The 20,041-nt window shown below is 60.4% G+C and overlaps 2 protein-coding genes across 4 annotated transcripts in view; both read right to left on the bottom strand.

The window, feature by feature from the left end:
• Positions 1 to 125: 125 nt before the first annotated feature.
• QRFP (pyroglutamylated RFamide peptide) lies at positions 126 to 3,109 on the bottom strand. Its single transcript, XM_038549022.1, has 2 exons — positions 3,030 to 3,109; positions 126 to 1,280 (listed from the first exon to the last, which is right to left on the bottom strand). Exon 2 carries the CDS (start codon positions 1,278 to 1,280, stop codon positions 870 to 872), a length of 411 nt encoding a protein of 136 aa, XP_038404950.1. The 5' UTR covers positions 3,030 to 3,109; the 3' UTR covers positions 126 to 869.
• A 4,496-nt stretch (positions 3,110 to 7,605) lies between these two features.
• The window catches only part of FIBCD1 (fibrinogen C domain containing 1), a 32,320-nt gene continuing 19,884 nt past the window's right edge, over positions 7,606 to 20,041 (bottom strand). For 2 of the 3 annotated variants that reach the window (XM_038549018.1, XM_038549017.1), the window contains 3 exons: positions 16,560 to 16,656; positions 11,670 to 11,849; positions 7,606 to 11,176 (listed from right to left, as the gene is read on the bottom strand). In XM_038549018.1, coding sequence (XP_038404946.1) covers positions 10,917 to 11,176; positions 11,670 to 11,849; positions 16,560 to 16,656 — 537 coding nt within the window. In that variant the 3' untranslated portion in view covers positions 7,606 to 10,916. The remainder of the gene's footprint in view (positions 11,177 to 11,669; positions 11,850 to 16,559; positions 16,657 to 20,041) is intronic. The other variant, XR_005364894.1, reaches the window with a different exon arrangement.

The following is a 20,041-nucleotide window of genomic DNA, read 5'->3' as shown; positions in this document are numbered from 1 at the left end:
GGACAGGTGTGGATGCAGGCAGCACGATTTCCATCTCCCCAGAGTTAAGGCCCTCACTGCTCGGAGAAACCAGACTCCGAGGGGACAGAGGACCCGTAGGCAAGAGTCAGGTGAGCTTTCCATTATGGTTTTCAGTTGCAACTTTTATTTCAAAAGAGGCACACAACACATTCATATTCTGAACATTTGAAATGCAACCTTGCTCAAGCAAAAACGTATTCCTTCCTTGTTCATCTCCCACTAGACCCTTGGCTTGGTAAATAAACACTGTACCACCGAGGACAGTTATCAGAAGGGAATGGGCAGCCAGTTCCGAACAGTCTCCACACCACAGCGGGGTTTTCTTGCTAGAGGGATCTTGTGTTAATGGGGTGGAGAACAAGATTTTTTTTTTTAACTTTCAGAACCATACTCTCTACCCAGTGGGGTGTACTCACTGAGAGCTGCACTTCGGATGTCAGCTACAGGCATTCTTATGGAGACTGTCAAAACTTTACTCTGCTGTCATCATCAGCCCACCTCGCTTCAGCTCAGAGCAGCACAGCCAGCCCTGCCTGTTCATTGGCTGCCGGGCCAGGGGACTGCTCAGAGCTGGGCCACCAGGGAAGGGGGCTGGAACAGCTACAGTAGGGCAGTGCTTTCTTCTTCACCAGGATACAGCTGGCTTTAGGTCACCTCCTTTTTGACACCATCCAGGTCTTTGCCTCGGCCAAGTTGGAAGTCAAAAGCAAGCACCCACCTAAGTGATCCTACTGCTAAGAATTCATTGTAATAATCCCCATGCCTTTATAGTGTCCCCGTCTTTCAGGCTCAAGGAGAAGACAGGAGCGGGAGGGGCAGCAGGAAGGGTCCACGGACGCCCTGGCCCCTCACCGGCGGCCGAAGCGGAAGCTGAAGCCACCCTTCTTCCTGCTGTAACTGCTGAGCTCCTCAGCCAGGGTCCCCAGCGGGCCGTGGGCCTTCTCACCATCCGCCGGGAGGAAGCCAGTCGCCTCACTGCCGTCGTCCTGCCTCCCGAACCGGAACCTGAAGCCAGCACGCTGCCGGCCCGACATCTGCAGTTCCTTGGCCGTGACAAGCAGCCCATGTGGGTGTGGTGCTCTCAGCCACCGGGAGGAGCCCCGCGGGAGGGGGGCGCGGTGCCCCCCGGGCAGGTTGGCCCAGCTCATCTCGCCTCCGACACCACTCATGGCTGCCACGGGCTCTTCTCTGTCCAGTAGAGGAAAGCAGGCACCCAGTGGCAGGAGGACAAGGCACGACAGGGACCGAGGGCTTATCATCTGGCTCAGAGGAAAGAGAAGAAGAAGTTACAGGCTGTACACATGGGCCTTGCACGACAAGTTGTCAACAGTGCTTCCCAGGGCCTGGGCAGCCCTGAAAGGCTGGTGGCTCAGCTGAGCCCAACTTGCAAACAGCTTGAGGAAGTGTCACTATGCGGGTGGATCAGGCCTTTATTTTCTTAGCAGGCTCAGGAGCTGATTGAGCCAATTAGGCTGATTCTCCTCTCCGGCAGTCCCCTGGATCTGACGGCCTTGGCAGCTTAGCATTCAGATACCCCCGCTGCTGGGACGGCTCACAGCCATGCACCAGCAGCCCCCCTGAGTGCTGTGCAAATTCAGGCTCGTTCTTTTATTATAATTATTGACTCTTGGGCCATATCGTCTCAGAGCCACAGGGTAGATAATTCATAGCATCAATCTCAGTTTTCAACCTGATAGTCTAGCTAAGCTGTATAGCTGGGACACCCAGCTAACGTCTCTTTAACATGGAAACGAGTTGCTCCCGGAAGCAGGACACAGATTTGATGTTCCTGGCCTAACTCAAACACTCAGCTGTGGAGGAGCATGTGGACATGCCTGGGCTGTTGATGAGCCCTACAGAGCACCGTCTGTGTGCGTGGCTGCACGTCCCCTTCACAACAAGCTTAATTTTTAGGCCCTGTTAGTCCCATGTTTTCAGGCAAAAAGACTGTCAGGCAGGCTAGGAGGTGGTGCCTAGGCCACACAGCTGGCAGGTGGAGGCCCCGAGATCCATGACTCTAATGGCCACACAGCTGCTTGGTTTGCCAAGCCTGTGGGTAGTGCTTCCTGGCCATGTCTGGTACCGTCCTCACAGGCCTCCCGCAGGAGGGTCCTACCCCTTTTATGGAGGGTGGCATGCTCAAACAGGTGACTCACCCAAGATCTCAACAGCGTTACAAGCGACAGAGCTGGGGATACAAGCCCAGGTCTAAGTGACTCAGAATTGCTACTCTACCCCATGGAGGTCCGGGCTGGGCGGGGACTTGAAACAGAAATAGAGCTTCCCAAAATGCCCCTGCTTCAGCAATAGTTGCTCATTCCCTCTTAAAGGAAGCCTTTTTGGTAATGACCATGGTGAGCTGGAGCCAGCTATTCCTCTGAGGAGTAGAACTGAGACTAGAAGAAAGAGCTAGTTCTGGAGAAGCATGGGCTCCCCAGTGCTCTTTCCAGAAATGGCTCCCTTGAAGACATTTCAAAGTGAACTCAGCCAGAAGGCTTTAAAAAATGATAAAAGCAGCCCTTCTCTCTACCCAAATCCAGCCCTCCTAACTTCCATCATCACATCCCCCGGGGCTGGAGCCAAGTCTGGCCTGTGTCAGGGAAGCCTCTCCGTCGGGGCCTGGGCGGAGGGGAGGGCTTTCCACCTGGTAGACAACTCCACTTGGGGATGGCCTCTGCGTCTGGAGAAAGGGCAGATTGATGCATAGAAGGAAGTGGCTCCTATCCCTTTTTGGGGGGTCGTGGACCTCTTCAAAAACATGGTGGAAGCTTGGGACACACACCACCAAAAATTGGGCCCCAGCATAAGTCACAGCTTCAGGCCCCCGTGTTCAGGACAAGGCAGGGGAGGCACATAGTGGGAAAGCTGAGTCGTCGAACCAGCTGTGGCCAATCTGGCCTGTAAGAGGAGGTGCTGGTCTCCACCCGCCCGGGGCCTAGCCACCCCCTGACCTGGCCCCGGGCCCCAGTGAGCAGGGCTCCTGCCAGGGATGGAGCGGTGGTACTCACTGTGCTGCGGGTCTGCTCCCCAGGAAGGCTGCTGGGCAGGGTGCCTCTGCCTGGGAGGTGTGGCTCCTGGCTTCTCCTGCCTTATATCCTACCCCCCCCAACCCCACCCCCCCACCCACCCCCACCCCCGTGAACTTGCTGCTCTGAGGTCTGATTGCTGCACATTCCTGACCCTGAGATTCCATTGGGGACGCTGGTGGTGAAGGACTTTATCACTGCGTTGATGAAAGACCCAGTGCAAACAGGATGTGGTCTGATGAGAGGAGTGGAGGGGGCTGCCCTTTGCCCAGAGGCCCGCCTCGGGTGGAGGAGACTGGGTGGCATCATTAACTATAAATCTCGGGCACAGCCCCTCAGGCCCCCTGGAAGAGGCGTGGAGGGCACACCCACCCTTGATCCTAGCGGTCCCACCTTTGTCGGGTCTGCCTTACACTTAAGGTGTCCCCACCTCCTCCCCTCCCACCCCTCCCACCCACCTCCACCCCCGCAACATCCCACCAGCGCAGCTGTCCCGTGGGCACAGGAAGTCAGACCTGTGAGGCCAACAATTGCCCCTCCCTCCCTCCCTCCCTCCCTCTGGTTAGGCAACAAGTAGGCCAGGTGCCATGGTTCGTGGCTCGCCAGTTCCCAAGCGGGGCAGCAGGAGGGCTGCTAACCACGACAGGGCCTGTGGCAGGGGTTCGGAGCCCACTGCCTGGCCCAGCCCCTCTCCAGCTGTATCCCCTGGACCACGGTCGACGTGTTCCTTAGAAGGGAAGCTTGAGGTTCCCGCCACCATAACCCCAGTGCTGGCCTCGGTGCCTGATGCCCATTTGGGAAAGGAAGGACAAATGTTTTCCAAACTCGCTGATGCTCCCCTGGGTGGCTGACAGTGCCTCCTCACTTTCTGGACCTCAGCTGAGAGGGCTCACAGCGACGGATCCCGGAGAGGAGGCTGTTGGCCCCGTGTGGGACCTGCCGAGGGTAGGGGGAGGGCTGTCATGGTCACAGCTCCAGCTCTTCCCACAGCTGGCACCCACAGAGGAGGACACCAGCAGTCGTCACTCCCAGGGGCTTTCTCCCCAGGAGAGCTCACCGGTGGGCTTGGGGAGCATCACGTGCTGTCACCTGTACTTCGTGCCCACAGTGGAGTATGGAGCTGGAGGGGCAGTGCTGTGGGCCCACCTGTTCCACACGATCCCCTCTGGTCCAGGCATGGCCACTGACTGGGCACCTTGCTCACCTCTCAGGGAGCTCACCCCGTGGTGGTTCACTCTGCCTGCCCCGTGATCACAGGGCGACCCTGGGGGCTGCTCCAGGTATGAGGTCTGCACGGCTGAGCCAGGGTGAGGTTCCCAGTTGGGCAGAGTGCACTGCACAGTACTCTCCCAACACTAGCCAAGGTGCGAGGCAGGTGCCCGGCATGGGGGGAGGCATCTATGTGGGTGCCAGCGCTTGGGCTGGCCCAGCCTGCAGCCCCAGGAGCCCCTTCGCCTGCCTCTGCTGTGCTCCCATCCCGCTGCTCTGTATCTGAGGAGCATCTGCAGGACACCAGCCTGGACAGGTCCCTGGCCACTACTTCTTGCTTGGCCTAGATTTTCCCTCCACTGACAGCGAGCTGGGCAGTGAGGGGAGCAGGTGCCTGGTGAGGCTGCAGCTGCCCGTTGCCATTCAGGGGGAACCGCTCAGGTGAGGCTGGGGATGAAGCACAGAGGCATTGCCCCAGTCTCCGGGGCCCTTGCCCACCTGTCAGGTAGGTGCTGGGGGTGTGGAGAATCACCCCACCATCACACAGGAATAGAAGTGGCCTCATGGGCACTTCCTCGCCCCCGTAGACCTGAGGAAGGGGCTAGAACATATACCCCCTACAGGGGGAGGGTGGAGACTGAGGCTCAGAGGCTCAGAGCACTTGGCTGTGCAGGACAGGCCCAGCCCCCACCCTGCACCCTCTCCAGCCCCGTCTGTGCAGGAAACCTGGGCTCCCCTTAGTCTTGTCTGGAGAGAACAGGGTCAAGAAACGGCAGTGTGGATTGACTTTGGGCCTCTCCATGGGCGGGAGTGGGGAGAGGGAGCACCACGCGCCAACCAGAGCAGGTGCAGGGCCAGCTTCGTCCATCGGGTAGGGGCTGCACTGAGGGGCTGGGGTGTGTGCGCGTGTGACAGGGAGGTGCAGGGTCATGTTATTGCCCTAGTTAGTGCTGGTGACGCTGGTGACACTGGTGCTGGTCAATGATGCTGTGGGGCCTGCAGTGGGCCGGCCACTCATACTGTGAGGCCTCGGGCCAGATGCCCTGCCCTCTCTAGGCCTCAGGTCCCTGGGTGTCAAATGGAAGGTTCTGGTGCCTGAACTGAGCTCTGTGAAATTTCTCAGGGACAGCCGTGGAGAATAGAGAGGGCAGAGGTCCAACCCCAAAGGCCACCCCATCCTGCCGGAGGAAAGCTCCCCTTGGCTGTTCAACACACTGAGCTCCTAGAAAAGCTTCCTCTGTGAGAATCACCACTGATCCAGGTCCTGCTCAGAACTGGCACCTACGGCTCTGAGAAGAGGCCACCGACAGTCCAGAGTGTTGGGGCTTGGACTTGGGGTGGGGGCAGGCCTGGGGGTGAGTAGCCCACAGAGTCCCAGCCCCGAGCCCCCTGTTCCCAGGTCGGAGTGCCTGGAGTCGAGTCTGCTGTTGGATTTGGTACCATCCTTCCCAACTCCTGGGCCCCCACCAGGACGCCCCAGAGCAGCTGACCTAAAAGATTCTTGTTATTTTTAAAAAAGAGTTATTTAGAGAGAGAGCATGTGCGCAGGGGGAGGAGCAGTGGGAGAGGGCGAATCTCAAGCAGATTCTGCACCCAGCACGGGCGTAGAATTCTACACTCTGAGGTCACGACCTGAGCTGAAACCGAGTCAGATGCTCAACCAAGCCACCCAGGCGCCTCCAAAAGAGTGTAAGTGTACTTCCTGGGCTCCCTCTAGGGAACGAGAAGTGGGAGAGGTGATACCTCTGGGTGCCCAGAGCTGCGGATGGGCCGGCTCCAGGCTGTGGGAAGGTCAGGGATGGCTCCAGCTGTGCGGGTCAGAGAGCAGGAGGGTCCATTCAGGCTCAGCTCCCCACAGCAGGGTCAGGGTGAACGGGGAAGGGGCTCCAGGGGGGTCCAGCCTTCTCACACTGAGTGAGGTTCCCTGGGAAACGGCCCCAAGACATTGGTCCTGGGATCTCCAAGCAGACCGGCAGCCTGAGCTCCTCGACTCACCCCTGCCCTCGCTGCTCTGCACGGGGCTGTGGCTTTGCAAGGGTGGCACCTGCTGGCTGTGTTAAGCCCAGGCTCCCGGTGGGGCTCTTGGACTTCTCCCCAACCACCTTGCAGGCATATGCAAGTACGCGGAACTGGGCTCCCCCAAGTGCTCAGCCATGCCCCAGTGGCCTTGGGGCAGTCACTTTCTGAGCCTCGGTTTCTCCCCCCAGCCTCGGACAGCAGGGGTGCTCACATCATGGCAGGGGTTGGGAGCTACTGGGCGAAAGGTGGGTCTGGTATGGCACCACTCAATCCGTGTTGGCCGCTCCTGGTGCTCAGGAGAGCCCAGACGGAGCCCTCTGCGTACGCACATACCCATCAGAGCCCTGGCAGTGCTGCCCGAGCCCTCCTGCCGTGGGCAGCCTCTTCCTGGGCTGTGGTATGCGCGGTTTGTGGCTGAAATGCAAGCCCCCCGTCAGCTGTCGAAACCTCTACACGACTGAGTCCACAGACTCTTTCCAGTTGGCCCGACGAGCTAAGGCAGAGTGGCTTCCTGCCAGGGACACACTCTGGGGAAGGCCTGGTGGCTGCAGGAGGGAGCCAAGTGGGGCAGAGCCCCCACCCGGGGCAGGTGTGGCCCGTGGTGGCCACGATGACCTCAGTGGCTTCCCAGGGCCGGGCTCAGGAGTCGCCTTGCCAGACGTCCCTGTGGGCCCGAGAGCGAGCTTTGGAGCAGGCAGGACGGCATGCCTCTGGGCTGGGACACTGGTGGGACGTGGCGTGCTGTGACCAGTCTGGAAGCCCCCGGCCGCCGGGGCAGAGACCTGCGTCTGCCACGTGGCTGGGCACACAGACGCCCCCTGCAGCCGCCTCCCGGGGCCTAGGGCAGGGCCCTGGCGCGTCCTCCTTCCACGGGCCCCACGCCAGGTCCGATGTGGCCGCCCGATAAATGTTGGATTTCATTAAATAACTTAGGGGTTGGTTTTGTCCTCAAACTTCACGTTGGCTTTGTGAATAAATAGCCATCGGGGACTGTTGTTTTTAATAAAGTCTCAGCTCCTCGGGACCGCAGCCTGAAGAGAGACCCGCAGGGCCCTCTGGGGACCCTGGGGGGAAGCACAGGTCTCCCCCACCGGGTGCAGGCAGGGCAGGCCTCACCTCCACCTGCCCCTGCGCCAGCTGGGGCCAGGTGTGCAGCCGGTTCTGCTGCAGGATCTGGTGCAGCCTCTGGGGTGCACAGTTCTCCGGGAAACGTGCCTTGAGGAGAAATAAAGACCGGACCGGTGAGGAAGTTGGGGAAATCGTGCAGGAGTCCGTCTTGGAAGGCCTGGTGGCAGGACGTGGGACACCGAGGTTAGAGGCAGAGGCCCCAGCTGGTCACGAGACTTTATTAGACACAGGAACACACACGACCCCCACTGTGCACAGCCCCACCCAGCTTCTGTCCCGTCCCGTGCTCCATCCGCGGGCAGTGACCCCGCACACACGCCGCCGGCCTCGTGTGCACACCTGTCGGCACAGCCGGACACCAAGCCCCGCCCACTCCGTCTCCACGCGGCCCCACCACGGCCAACCTCAGCCGTCAGGGTTTGCTGAGTCCTGCTGGCGGCCGGGCCCGCTCAGGGCCTGGGGACAGCTCTCTCCCCGCAAGCAGGTGAAGAAACTGAGGCCCCAGCCACTTGGACCAGAGCCTAGTGCCCTTGTTCTAGGTGAGGACGTCTCCTGCGGGCATGGTGCTCCTCCAGCTGCACGGGACAGAGATCCGTGGCTGACCCCTGGCCTAGCTGGGACCTCCAGCCCGGCCCCCCACGTCGGCAGACACAGCCCCTCCCCTCCCGGTGTCCTGGCAGTTCCGGCCCCAGCCAGAGGCCCGCATGCGCGAGGGTGGCTGACGTGGGAGCAGGGGACAAGGAAGGGGCCGGCCTGCGACGTTGCTTCTGCCCCAAGACACACATTATCAAATGGATTTACGTGCGTCTGCGGTGGGGGGACGATGCAATTTGGGAACTGCTCACACGCAGTCTCTCCTGCGGACCGTGCCGAGGCCATCAGGGTGGAAGCCCAGGAACCATCCGTCCTCTGGGCGCAGCGAGCTCAGGTGACCCACCAGGTGGCCCCCGGGTTAACTCTGAGGCGTGTCCAAAGTCTGGGGGGTGCCGTGGGGTGAGTGAGGCCACTGGCTGGCTCCGCATCACCCACCAGTGCTGGTGGAAAGGAACACTCAGAAGCTTGTGGGGCCACATGCACTGGCCAAGGTCCCCGTGTAGAGACCCCGTCTTCTGCTTGGCTGGCACTCCTCATCAGAGAAGGAAAGGGAAGGAGATCGGGTCAGGTCACAGGTGACAGTGGGGTGGCAGGCGCCTGCTGTTAAACCATCCACACGGACCCCTCCAGACAGAGCTCGGGTGCAGCGAGCATGGGTCCTGCCTGACATTTGCACCCACCCGCCACCCCTCAGGTCTTGCTAGAGCCACCTCTTGCCACCGGCTCTAGCATCCTCTTCTTTCCACGGTCCCACTTTCCGTGGTCACTCCCACGCATGTGACAGCCACTCACACTGGCCTCACGCTGGGGGCTGCTAGAGGCCGCGGCCAGGGCCTGCCTTGCCCACTGCAGCCCTCCTGGCTCAGAGCAGGTGCGCAGGGCCCCCTGTGCTCCACACCGGCCTTCAGGGTGTGCCCTCTAGGAGGCGGGGTACACTGGCCTTGGAGCCTCAGCCGTTCCCCCCCAGGCCTGAGCTGAGCCGCGTCTGTTCTACGGCCAAGCCCTGGCAGGAGCGCCCGAGCTTCCCGACACACATGCACATCTGTGAATCCATTAACATCACACTCACCAGGAGTTTGTTTGATGACAGATCAGAAAACGCCTGACACTTTCCAAACAGCGGCTGGCACAGGAGGCTGGCGGGGGAAGCTGGCTCTAGCCTGGGGCTGGTGGGGAAGGGGGCTCCCTGGGACGAGGCCTCGGGGTCCCACCTGGCTCTCTGTGGCTGGGGGTCCCGGCAGCTAGGTGCCTGCCTCCCCTCTAGAGGCCCGGAAGGGGGCGCTTCCCTTCTCGTCCTAAGGAGCCCTCCTGCGGTCATCTCCCCCCATTGCCCCCTTCTCCCCTCCCCCCGCAGCTGGGCTGCTCCCCAGGACCTGGTCACACGGGCTGCACTGCCCAATTCCCAGCCACGTCTGCTTCGAGAGCTGAGAGCCGACAGGGCAGCAGAGCTTTGCGGAAAGCCGTGACCGGTGCGGCTGCGGGGACTGGCCAGCTCACGCTGCGGGTCGGTGGCACTGGGAGCCCCCCTGCTGCCCCGGCCGGCTGTGGCTCTCGATGACTGATGACTGCAGCACAGCTTTGGTGGAGGGGAGGGGAGAGCTGAACCCCACACTCCCGTTTGCCTGGCTCACCCACCTTTGGGCGTCCTGCAGGGAAACGCCCTCTGTCCTTCCCGAGGGGATCACTGTGCTGCTCGCCCCTGGGCAGCTCCCCAGGCTGGCCTCGTGGAGCCTCTCAAAGGGCCCCAGCAAATCCCCGCAGGTAGGAACTTTGTAAAACAGCCCGGGGCTTGGATCTGACGCAGGGCATCAGGGTCCCAGCGCGTCCATCAGGGTTAAGGGCCGCTGACCTTGGGAACCTGCAGTTCCTGTCGGGGGCGGGGGGTGGAGAACGATAGAACACTGGGCATCGGAGGATTCAGTGCAAGGTTGTTTCCAGTGTCTGGTGGTGCCTCGGTCCCCACGTCTGTCCAGGGAGTCTGTCCCTGTCCCCTGACCCGAGGTGGCAGCACCCACAATCACCAGCAGGAGGCGGCCTCCCACTGAGGCCGCAGGACCCCCACGTCCAGCCTCCACCTTGCAGGCCTGCTGGCAGGAGGCCCTAGGACCCTGGAGTCCCTGGAACTGGGGTCAGTGGGGGTGGTGGTGGTGGTAGAAGACCCATGACGGCCCAGAAAATAGAGAGGTCCTCACTGGCCAGGCCCAGAGGGTGTAGGACGGGCCCCAGCCTCCCACAGGGAAGCGGACAGGGGTGGGGGGCACTCCGGCTGCCTTAGGAAGGCAGGAGGCTGGGAGCAGCAGCCAAGGGGACTGAGGATCTCCCAGGCCTGCAGGAGCACAGGGGTGGACAGAAGGGGGCGGGGGAAGCCCCGGGGAACGGCCCAGGCCCCCTTGGGCTAGGAGTCCCACAGGCTGCTGCGCCCCAGCCTGGCCTGGGGGAACGGTAGGGTAGGGCAGCCCTCCGCACCACCACTCCCCACGGTCCTGAGGGGAGAGAAGGGGGGCGGCCAGGAGGGCCAGAGGAGGCTGGCCTCGGACCTGACTCCGAAAGATCCGAACACTGCCTCTGTCTGCTACAGGGGCTGCAGGGGTGCTGCCTGCCCCTACTCTGCACCCCCAAAGCGCCAGGTGTTGGTACTGGCAAAGTTGAGGGGCTGCCAGGGTGCCTGGCGGACCGCTGACCAGGGGAAGACAAGACACTTAGCCCAGGAGCCCAGGTCCCAGCAGGTGAACGTGGGGTTGCCAAGTGCGCCCTGCCCCACCTCAGCAGAGGGGAAGTGGGGGGCGGGGACAGCGCAGAGGGGACGGACGTGCAGCCCACCCCGATGCCAGGGCAGGCGGGCGTGGGGGGAGATGCAGGTGCAGCGGAGCGGCGGGGGGGACGAGGGAGGGGACGGGCGGCGGGCGGCGGCGCGCCCATCTAGCGGTCCCCACGGACCGGCCGGATCTTCATCTCCGAGAACTTGAGCGAGTACTGCCAGCCAGTCCAGGAGGACCACTCAATGCCGTCGGCGTAGGAGGCGTGCGCGCCGCGCAGGTACTGCCCGTTGAGGTTGGACGTGTGGCAGTTGCGGTACCACCAGGCCCCGCGGTAGAAGGCGGCGCAGTTGTTCTCCGAGTGGTCGCTGTCACGGTCCCTGGTGGTGAACTTCATGCCGCTGTGCTTCAGGAGGGAGTCCCCTGCGCAGGCGCGTGCACACACACAGGTGTATGCCCGGGGACGGCCCAGGCACACGTGTGCACACATAGACATGATGCCCCCCACATGCACACGTGCTGTGCATGCACATCTGCCCCGACGTGCCCCTGGGGTCTGCGTGGGTGACATGCCCCCCCAGGGCGCCACCTTGGGGGTCCCCAGGCTGTCCCTGGTCGTCTCTGCCCCTCCTGCCACCTCTTTCACACACTCCCTTTCCCTGTCGGGCCTCCAGGTAAGAGAGGAACACAGCCCAGAGGGGCGCAGCCACCACACTTTAGAGGTCCAGCAGGTGTCCCGATTCTCGGCTCAGGGCTCACTTTGCTCATCTGCAAAATGGGTGACCAACTTGGGCCCCGCTGCTTTGTGCTGCTGGGATGAGGGCCAGATGGGACTTGAGACACGCCAGTCTGGGGGTGCCTCTGTCCTTCCGGGTGGGGAGACAGGCAGGTGCCCCCCTCCCTTCTGTCCCCCTACCTGCGGTGCCAGAGTAGTCAGCCACGGTGAGCGGGTACCCGTCCTCCTCCGGGTCCACGGAGAACAAGCCCACGCCAAAGCTTCCGTAGCGGGCATAGGCCGTGCTGTTGTCGAAGTCTTCCAGGTCAATGTGGAGTTCGTAGGTGGCCTGCGTGGTCAGGGCGTGGAGCCTCCTGAGCCCTGGGGCAGGGGGAGAGAGTGGCTGGGGGGGACTTACGAAGTGGTCCCCTGACAAGAGGGAAGTGAGGGGACCCGAGGGCCAAGCTCACACGGTTGGCGACAGGACAGTCGGCCCCGGGCCGCAGCCCTCCTCCTGCCAGCCTGTGTTCAACAAGGAAACCGAGGACGGACGGTTTCTCAGGTCAGGTCATGTTTTACCAAATGTTTGCGCAGAAGGTTAGTGGAGAGGCTGCAGGGGGCAGAAGGAGCCTGGAATATCTGGGTCGGGGGTGACAGCACCCCTAGCCTGTCTCCCACTCGGGGCTCCGGCCAGAAGGGGGCCGGTCCTTGTACACATGTCCCTGAACCTGGCCTCTGAGCCTTTGCACACGCTGTTCCCTCTGCCTGGGACACTTTTCCCTACTCCTCCGGGTTATGTTGGGTTCTATTTTCAGGCCTTAGGAAGGCCACCTGGTCTCCTGTCGGGGCTGAGGACCTCTGCCTACCCAGGGGTTCCCCCTCTCGGAGTTTCTCATTCTGCACCCGGGCTGCTCCCCCCACCCCATGGAAGGTCGCTGAGAACAACATGACTGGATGGAGCATCTGTGTGGGGCTCAGTACACGACAGGTGCTCGGCACATGCTGGCGCGGTGGGTGAGCAGTGGAAGGTGGGGTCTGAGGCTTCTGCTGTCTCCGCGGCCCAGCCCCGCACCTGCCCATGCACCCCATCGCTGCCCGCCCGCCCTCACACACTCACACCCAAGGTGCTTCCCTGCCAGTTTGATTACTTCTTGATTAAGAGGGCATTTAATTAAAATTACAAGTTATCAGCATCGAGTGACATTTCATCAGCCTCTCCTTCCTGAGCTTCGAACGCCCCGCAGGAGGGTCAGGGCGTTCAGGCTAAGGGGGCGAGGGGCCTGTTCAGCCCTTCCCCGTGGGGGCCAGAGGGGGGCCCCAGGCCTGTGGTCCAGCACCAGTGCCCAGGAGGAGCAGCTGCAAGAAGAGTAACAGCGGTGCCCCTGGCACACCCACTGCGGACCCCCCGCATCTCCCTGGGCCCCCACCCTCGTCCTGCTCCCCCAGGCCCCACCAGGACACGGCTCTGAGCAGAAGGCTCTCATCCCCCTGCCTCCCTCCACTCGTTCCTGTGCTGAGCTGCCCCTCTGGGGGCCCCAGCCTGCACCCCCACTTGCCCTCCCCACGCCTGAGGGCCTCCCACACAGTCAAGGGCTGGCATCAGACAACGATGACAACCGCCACCAGCTGGGTGGCCCTTACAATCCAGCCCCTGTTCCAAGCTTAATGAATCTGGTGGAATCAGAATGAGTCCAATTTAATGAAAGCTCCTGGAGCAGTGCTGCCCACGGCACGCATCACCCAGGAGTTTGCTGCTGCTGCGTGACCCACGAGGCAGGGGCTCCATCATCCCTACACTATGGGTGCCGAGAACCAGGCACAGGGAGGTCAAGGGACGCACCCAGGGCACACGGCTGGGAAGTGGCACAGCTGGGATTTGAACCCAGGCACACCTGCCTGGACTCCTTGCTCTTGCTCAGCTCTAGTCCAGGACAAATATTCCAATCCAGGGATAGGGCAGGAGGGACTCCAGCCTGGCAGGGATGCTGGAAGATTCCAGATTCCTCTTCCCCACTGAGTGGTTGCTGTGCACAAAGGCCCACTGTTTGCTCTGCTCCCGGTGCGCCATCCCCATACCCACGAGGGGCCCCTGGGCAGGGTGTCCTGGAGGAGGGGCAGGGTGGGGGCGCTGGGAGGCCTCTGCCATCTTCACCCTTCTTCCCACAAATGTCACTTCCCTCCCTCGCTCTCCCTCTCTCTCCACCCCCTGCGTCTCTCCAGCGCCCGCTCATCTGCCAGGACACTCGCTACCCCCACCCCGCACTTTGCTGGGCCCCTGGAGGGTGAGCTGAGATGGGACCTCATCACCACTAGAGTTGGAGGAAGAAGGAGCCAGTGGGTTAAGATGGAGGAGAAAAATACTTAGACCCCAAACCTCATACCATCACCCCCAACAAACTCCCAGATAGAGAGCCAAATCTCATACAAACAGTGAAAAAACATTCAAAGAAAAAAAATAGGAGATGGCTTTGTAAAACTGGGAGGGGGAAGCAGGGCCTAAAACCCAGAGGATACAAAGGAAAAGACTTGGCAAGAATTGGCTTCATAAAAATTTAAAATATCTAGGAAATAAGCAATAATAATAATAATAATAAAAGAGGCTGAGACAAATGACCAGGAGTAAATACATATCATGTGTATCTGACAAAGAATCAATAACCTTAATATATAAAGAGCTCCCATAACTCAATAGGAAAAGATCAAACACTGGGTGAGAAGGTGACAGGGGAGTGTGGAAAAGCAGAGGGAGGGAATGGCCAGGGCGTGGAGGGCTGAGTTGACATTCTCCTCAGGGCTCCCTGTCTGCCAGGAGCTAATCAAGGCCCCACTTAAATGCATCCTCCCGCACCTTCCGTGGCTGCTGATAGATTTCAATTAAGATGCCGTGAGTGGCAGAGTCACCAAGACTGCTGCGAGGGGGTGGGGGTGATGCAGAAACAGGGCCCCCACCTGCCAACCCCCTCCCTAGCCTGACACACGCACGGGGATGTGGTGAGGCGGGGGGTGGGGTGGGGTGTGCGGTCCTCCCTCCTAGGAGCTCCCTTCTCCCAGCCCCTATGCTGCCGCTGCTCGCACTCACTCAGTTCAGGTCATGGTTTAAAGCTTGTGAATCAAAAAAAAGCTTGTGAATCCTGCCCAGGCTCCCTCCACCCCAAACACCCACACCCTGCTCACTCTGGGCCTCATTTCCTCGCCCATAAGAGGACAGGACAATAGCAGTGCCACCCTTTCAGGGTGGGTGTGAGGCGTCAGGGCCGAAGTCCATGACATAGGCCGGGTATACAGCAGGTGCGCAGTAAGTGGACTGGTAATAAAGCCCACATTGGGGTGTCTGGCTCCTCCTGCAGCCAGGCCCCGCCCGGTAACGGGGACGCAGGACACACAGCAGAGGCCAGGACAGAGGGGGTCCTGCCCTCATGGATGCAGGGTCAGGAAGGGAGACAGACATTAGGCAAGTGAGAGCGAAGAGGGCCTCCCAGGTGCCTCTGCGCCTGTGGCCAGTGGGCACGTACAGGTTCCACCTCTGAGACTGACCTTCTCTTCCCCTAAAACTTCCTATAGGCCTACAGGCTGGAACCGTCCTGACCCCCACGTGGAGCCCAGCCCTCTGATCGGTGCTCCCCACCAGCCACATGCCTCACCTCTTCTCCCTCCTGCCCCTTGCTCTCAGGGGATGGGGGGTGGGGGCGTGTTCCCAGATACCCAGGCCCAGGGAAGCCAAAGCACAGCAGGTGTGCTGCGGGGTGTGCGAGGCCATTCAAGCACGGCGTGTCAGCCCAGTGCTGTGGTTTTGTTTTATTTTTTAAAGTGTACTTATTTAAGTCATCTCTATACCCAACGTGGGGCTTGAACTCACAGCCCTGAGATCAAGACTGGCACGCCCCTCTGACTGGGCCAGCCCTGCCCCAGTTTTAATGAGTTAAAAATATAAAAGGGGGTGACTGCTAATGGGGGCACAGGGCTTCTTTTGGGGTGCAGAAAATGTTCTAGAATTAGGTGGGGTTGAGGGTTGTGCAACTCTGGGAATATACAAAAGCCCCCCCAGAATGGTGCACTTTGAAACAGTGAATCAGGGGATCCCTGGGTGGCTCAGTGGTTTAGTGCCTGCCTTCGGCCCAGGGCGCGATCCTGGAGACCTGGGATCGAGCCCCGTGTCGGGCTCCCTGCATGGAGCCTGCTTCTCCCTCCTCCTGTGTCTCTGCCTCTCTCTTGCTCTTTGTATCTAACATGAATAAATAAAATCTTAAAAAAAAAAAAAAAATGAGGGCAGCCCCGGTGGCCTAGTGGTTTGGCACTGCCTTCAGCCTGGGGAGTGATCCGAGGGACCCGGGATCGAGTCCCATGTCGGGCACCCTGCATGGAGCCTGCTTCTCCCTCTGCCTCTCTCTCTCTCTGTGTGTGTGTGTGTTTCTCATGAAAAAATAAATAAAATCTTTTAAAAAAATTAAATGGTAAATCATCTCTACCTGTTCAAAACCCAAACCTCACCCCAAGTCCCAACTCCCTTCCTAATATATATATATAGGACCTCAGACCTATGATTTTTATGGATGTTATACTTCAGAATGAAATTAGGTAAGATATTCAGATTTTAAAATACCAAATGAATTTCAAGACAAATAGTAACAGTCATGTGCTGATTAGCTTTCGGAGCCTTTGCCGAGGACCACGCAGACCGTGCGCCAGCCGTGGGAAATGTGGAGGGTGCCACGGAGCCTTAGGAACTGCAGCCTCTCTTTTGGGAGTTAGGCCCCATACACCCCAAGCACACAGCAGGCATTTGCTGACCCCTGAGGGCAGGGTGGTTTGGGGGCTGTCCTGGACATCTCTGTGCCTGAAACTGAGCCCTGTCCCTGCCCCCAACTCACTAGACTCAGGGTGGTGACCAGGTCCCAGGGCATCCCAACGGGAGAAGTACGACCCCTCCAAGGGGGGGCACTCACAATGCCTGTGCTTCCTTTGGCTTCCGGCTCCTTGACCTCATTCATGTTGAACGCACGGATCACCCTTCGCACCTGGGAGCTGGCTCAGGTGTGTGGGGGCCCGGGAGACCCTGATCACCCACCCTCGGGGTGGGGTCATGGCTCTTACCCAGCCAGTGCTCCCCCGTGAGCTTGCCGAAGCCATCCCGGTACGCCTCCCAGCCTCGGAAGAAGTTCACGGAGCCGTCTTCGCGGCGCTGAAACACCTGCAAAGGATGGAGAGCTGGTGCCCGCCTCCCCAGGACCCCCACCCTGACGTGCATCCCCTGCCCCACTCACTCCCTTCAGCCGCCCGCTCGAGGAGGGCAGGGGCCTGGGGCAGAGCGAGGACTGGGGGGCCTAATGGTGGCCCCGGGATGGGACCGACTATCTACCCCCAGGTCCCCATTGACTGCCCCCTGGTCCCCAAAACGTCGCCCCCAGGAAGGAATCAGGGTGCACCATGCTGGAGAAAACCTGGCTTCCAGGCCCAGCCCTGCTGCCTTGCTGTGGGACCCTGGACTGGTCCCACCTGGCATGGGCCTCAGTTTCCCCAAGGCTCAAATAAAAGGGGTGGGCAAAGGGTCCTATTACCTTTTTCCAGGTCAAAACAAAACTGGGCAAAAATGCATTCTCGAGTTTTCAGGAATCGAGAACACACACGCGCCCAGGCCCAGCCTCCAGAGCTCCAGGTCTCAAAATGATTCTGCCAGAGTCACCGCCCCCAAGCTTGAGAAGCCCAGGCACCTGGGGACCAGAGCCCCAGCCACTTCTCGGGGCCTGGGTGGCGGGCCGGGAGGGGGGCACAGGAGTCCCGGCCCGCAGGGGTGTGGCTCAGGCACCAAGGCCCGGCCGAGCTGTCTTGCTCCTCATCTTACTGACATTCCGACTTGGGAGTCAGGAGTCCCATCGGTTAAACTGCTTTGAAATAAGTCCCGGGCAGCCAGGCCAGAGCTGCGGCGAGTGTTTACAGGATCCGCTGACAATCCCGTTCCTGGCTGCCGCCCCTCCCAGCTCTTTCTGTGTAACAAGCCTTTCCCTTGCCCATTTGCCGAGGCAGCACCCCGCCCCCCACCCTCCCGCCTCCATCTGGGCCCGCGTGGCCGTAGAGATGCGGCTGCAGCGCCAGCGAGCTGCCGGTTTCATTACTAAGCAGCCTGATTTCAGCCGCCTGGAACTGCCCGGGTGCATCATCTGCCCTGAGCTCGGCATCAGTCCGTGGGGACCTGTCCGTCACAGCCTTTGGGCAGCTCTGACGTCAGGGAGTGGCAGGGAGATGACACCTCTCTTCTTGCCCTGCGCTCTCCAGCCCGCCCGGCGCTGACATGTGCAGTGCTCAGAAGGGCCCGGCTGGGGAAAGGAAATTCGATCAGGCTCGGAGAGATGTGAGAGGCGGTGGGCAGCGGTATTGATGGCCAGATTGGGACCCTGAGCACGTGCCCTTGGAAAGGCTTAATCCTGGCAGAAGCTCTGACACTCCCCGGAGAAGTCTCGAGAAGGCGGCGGGCAGCAGGAGCCTCTTTCTGCAGGAGGAGGAGAGAGCCGGGGGCCGGGTGGGGGGCAAGGGTTGGGACCAGGGCCCTGCCACTTAGAGCACTGGCCATCGCCCCATCTGCCTGGGCCTCAGCCTCCCCGTCTGTTGGTGGGGGTCACAGCGGCGCCTCCCCCACGGGCCGTGGTGGTCCGCGGAGAACATGCTCAGGGCCTAGCACACAGCCGGTGCGCATGCCTGCTGCGGAGCGACATGGGCCTCTCCTCTGCCCCCGGCCCAGGGACACTCACTCCCTCTTCCTTCTAGACTCAGGCCCTACACATGTCTGCCCTAAGCCATCCAGCCCCACCCTTCTTCATCTGTCCAGATGTTCCACTGAGCATCTCCCTTAGAGCAGAAGGACACAGTGCCCCCCCGCCCCAGGTAGGCAGTCCCTAAGACATAGGGACAGTGGGACTGCCCAGCAGAGCCAGCTCTGGAAGGGAGTCCGGGGCAGGCCTGGAGGAAGGGCAGGGTCCCTGCTACAAGTGAGGCCGGGTGGCCCTGGGGATGCCACCCTTCCCCTCTGGGCCTCATCTATCCTCTACCACTGATAAGCTAGGCCTGCCTCCCAGGACCCCAGGGAGAGTGCTGGTACTGTTATCACCATCATTGTTATTTTTTCCCATCAACTACTATGAAGTAGAATGGTGGGGGGGGGGCGGTGCCAGGCTTCTGGGCACAGGCCGGGCATAAGCCCTGGAAACTGAGACAGAAGGCAGAGTGCCCGTGGTGGGCTGGTGTTGACAGCTGGCCATGGCAGATGGGGGGCTGAGTCCCTCTCACTGAGCACGTTATTATTCACTGAATCCTAACCCTAACCCCATGGTCTGCCCCCCTCACCCTTACAGCAGGCAGAAGCTCAGACCCTGGTCACAAGTCAGGTGGCAGTGAGCATAGAGTAGGCGGTCCCGAGGGGAGACCCACCCCTCATTCCCTCATGCGAAGGCCAGGCTGGACACCCAAAGGCCAATGTCCTACTGTCCACATCCCTTTCATTTGCCACTGAGCGGACCTGGGACATGCCTCCTTGTCCCCCTGCCAGGCTTCTTCTTCTTTTCTTCTTTTTTTTTTTTTTTTTTAAAGATTTTATTTATTTATCCATGAGAGACACATGCAGAGGGAGAAGCAGGTTCCCTGCGAGGAGCCTGATGCGGAACTCGATCCCAGGACTTGATCCTCCGCAGAGGACTTGAGCAGCGCTCAACTACTGAGCCACCCAGGCGTCCCCCCTGTGAGGCCTCTTATGCTGATAGCTGACCTCCAAAACCCGTCTCAGCCCCTTTCCCCGTGCCAGTGACAGGCAGGAACCCTGCTGGGGCTCAGCCTGGGTGCGCCATCAATGGGTGACAGCACTTTCCCTGGGAGCCGCCTGGGCCTCCCAGCCCTTGTCTCCACATAGCTGGGAGAGTACGCTCTAAGCCACCAAGTGTGGCAGATATGCCTGATGACACAGATGGAGTCTGTACCAGCTTAGAAGCCACAGCGATTGTGCACCGTGAGCGCTTTAGCCTGGGGATCATAATCCGTGATCCACCCCTTGAACGGCCCGGACGCATCCTTGACAGACTCTGCAGAAGTGGCCTCTAGACTTTATGACCATGACCCCGGGAAAGGCAGCACACATCACGATGTACTCACTGCCGGGTGTTTGTATCGGAAACAAAAATTTCCCGGAACCGTACTTGCCCTTATGGAGACGGATGTGCTCTAATAAGTCCTATCCTGTTCTGTCCATTCTGCTCTAATGTTGGGGGCGCCCGGGTGGCTCAGTCAGTTAGGCGTCTGCCTTCGGCTCAGGTCATGATCCCGGGGTCCTGGGATCGAGTCCCACATTGGGCTCCCTGCAGAGTGGGGCGTCTGCTTCTCCCTCTGCCTCTGCCCCTCCCCCTATTCTAATCTCTCTCAGATGAATAAAATCTTTTAAAAAAATAAAAAGCAATTTTGATCACAAACCATTGCACTGATTTTGCCACCTGCCAAGAGATGACAGCCGTAGTGTGACACTGCTCTGGATGCTGCCGGCCTTTGCCACTGGCTGTCCTCATTCCAGAGTCACACTGAGTGACTGCGAGTGAGCC

Source organism: Canis lupus, chromosome 9 (assembly GCF_011100685.1).
Source record: "Canis lupus familiaris isolate Mischka breed German Shepherd chromosome 9, alternate assembly UU_Cfam_GSD_1.0, whole genome shotgun sequence".
NCBI lineage: Eukaryota > Metazoa > Chordata > Mammalia > Carnivora > Canidae > Canis > Canis lupus.
The sequence above is the reverse complement of the archived record's forward strand: the minus strand, read 5'-3'. Positions and strand labels throughout refer to the sequence as shown.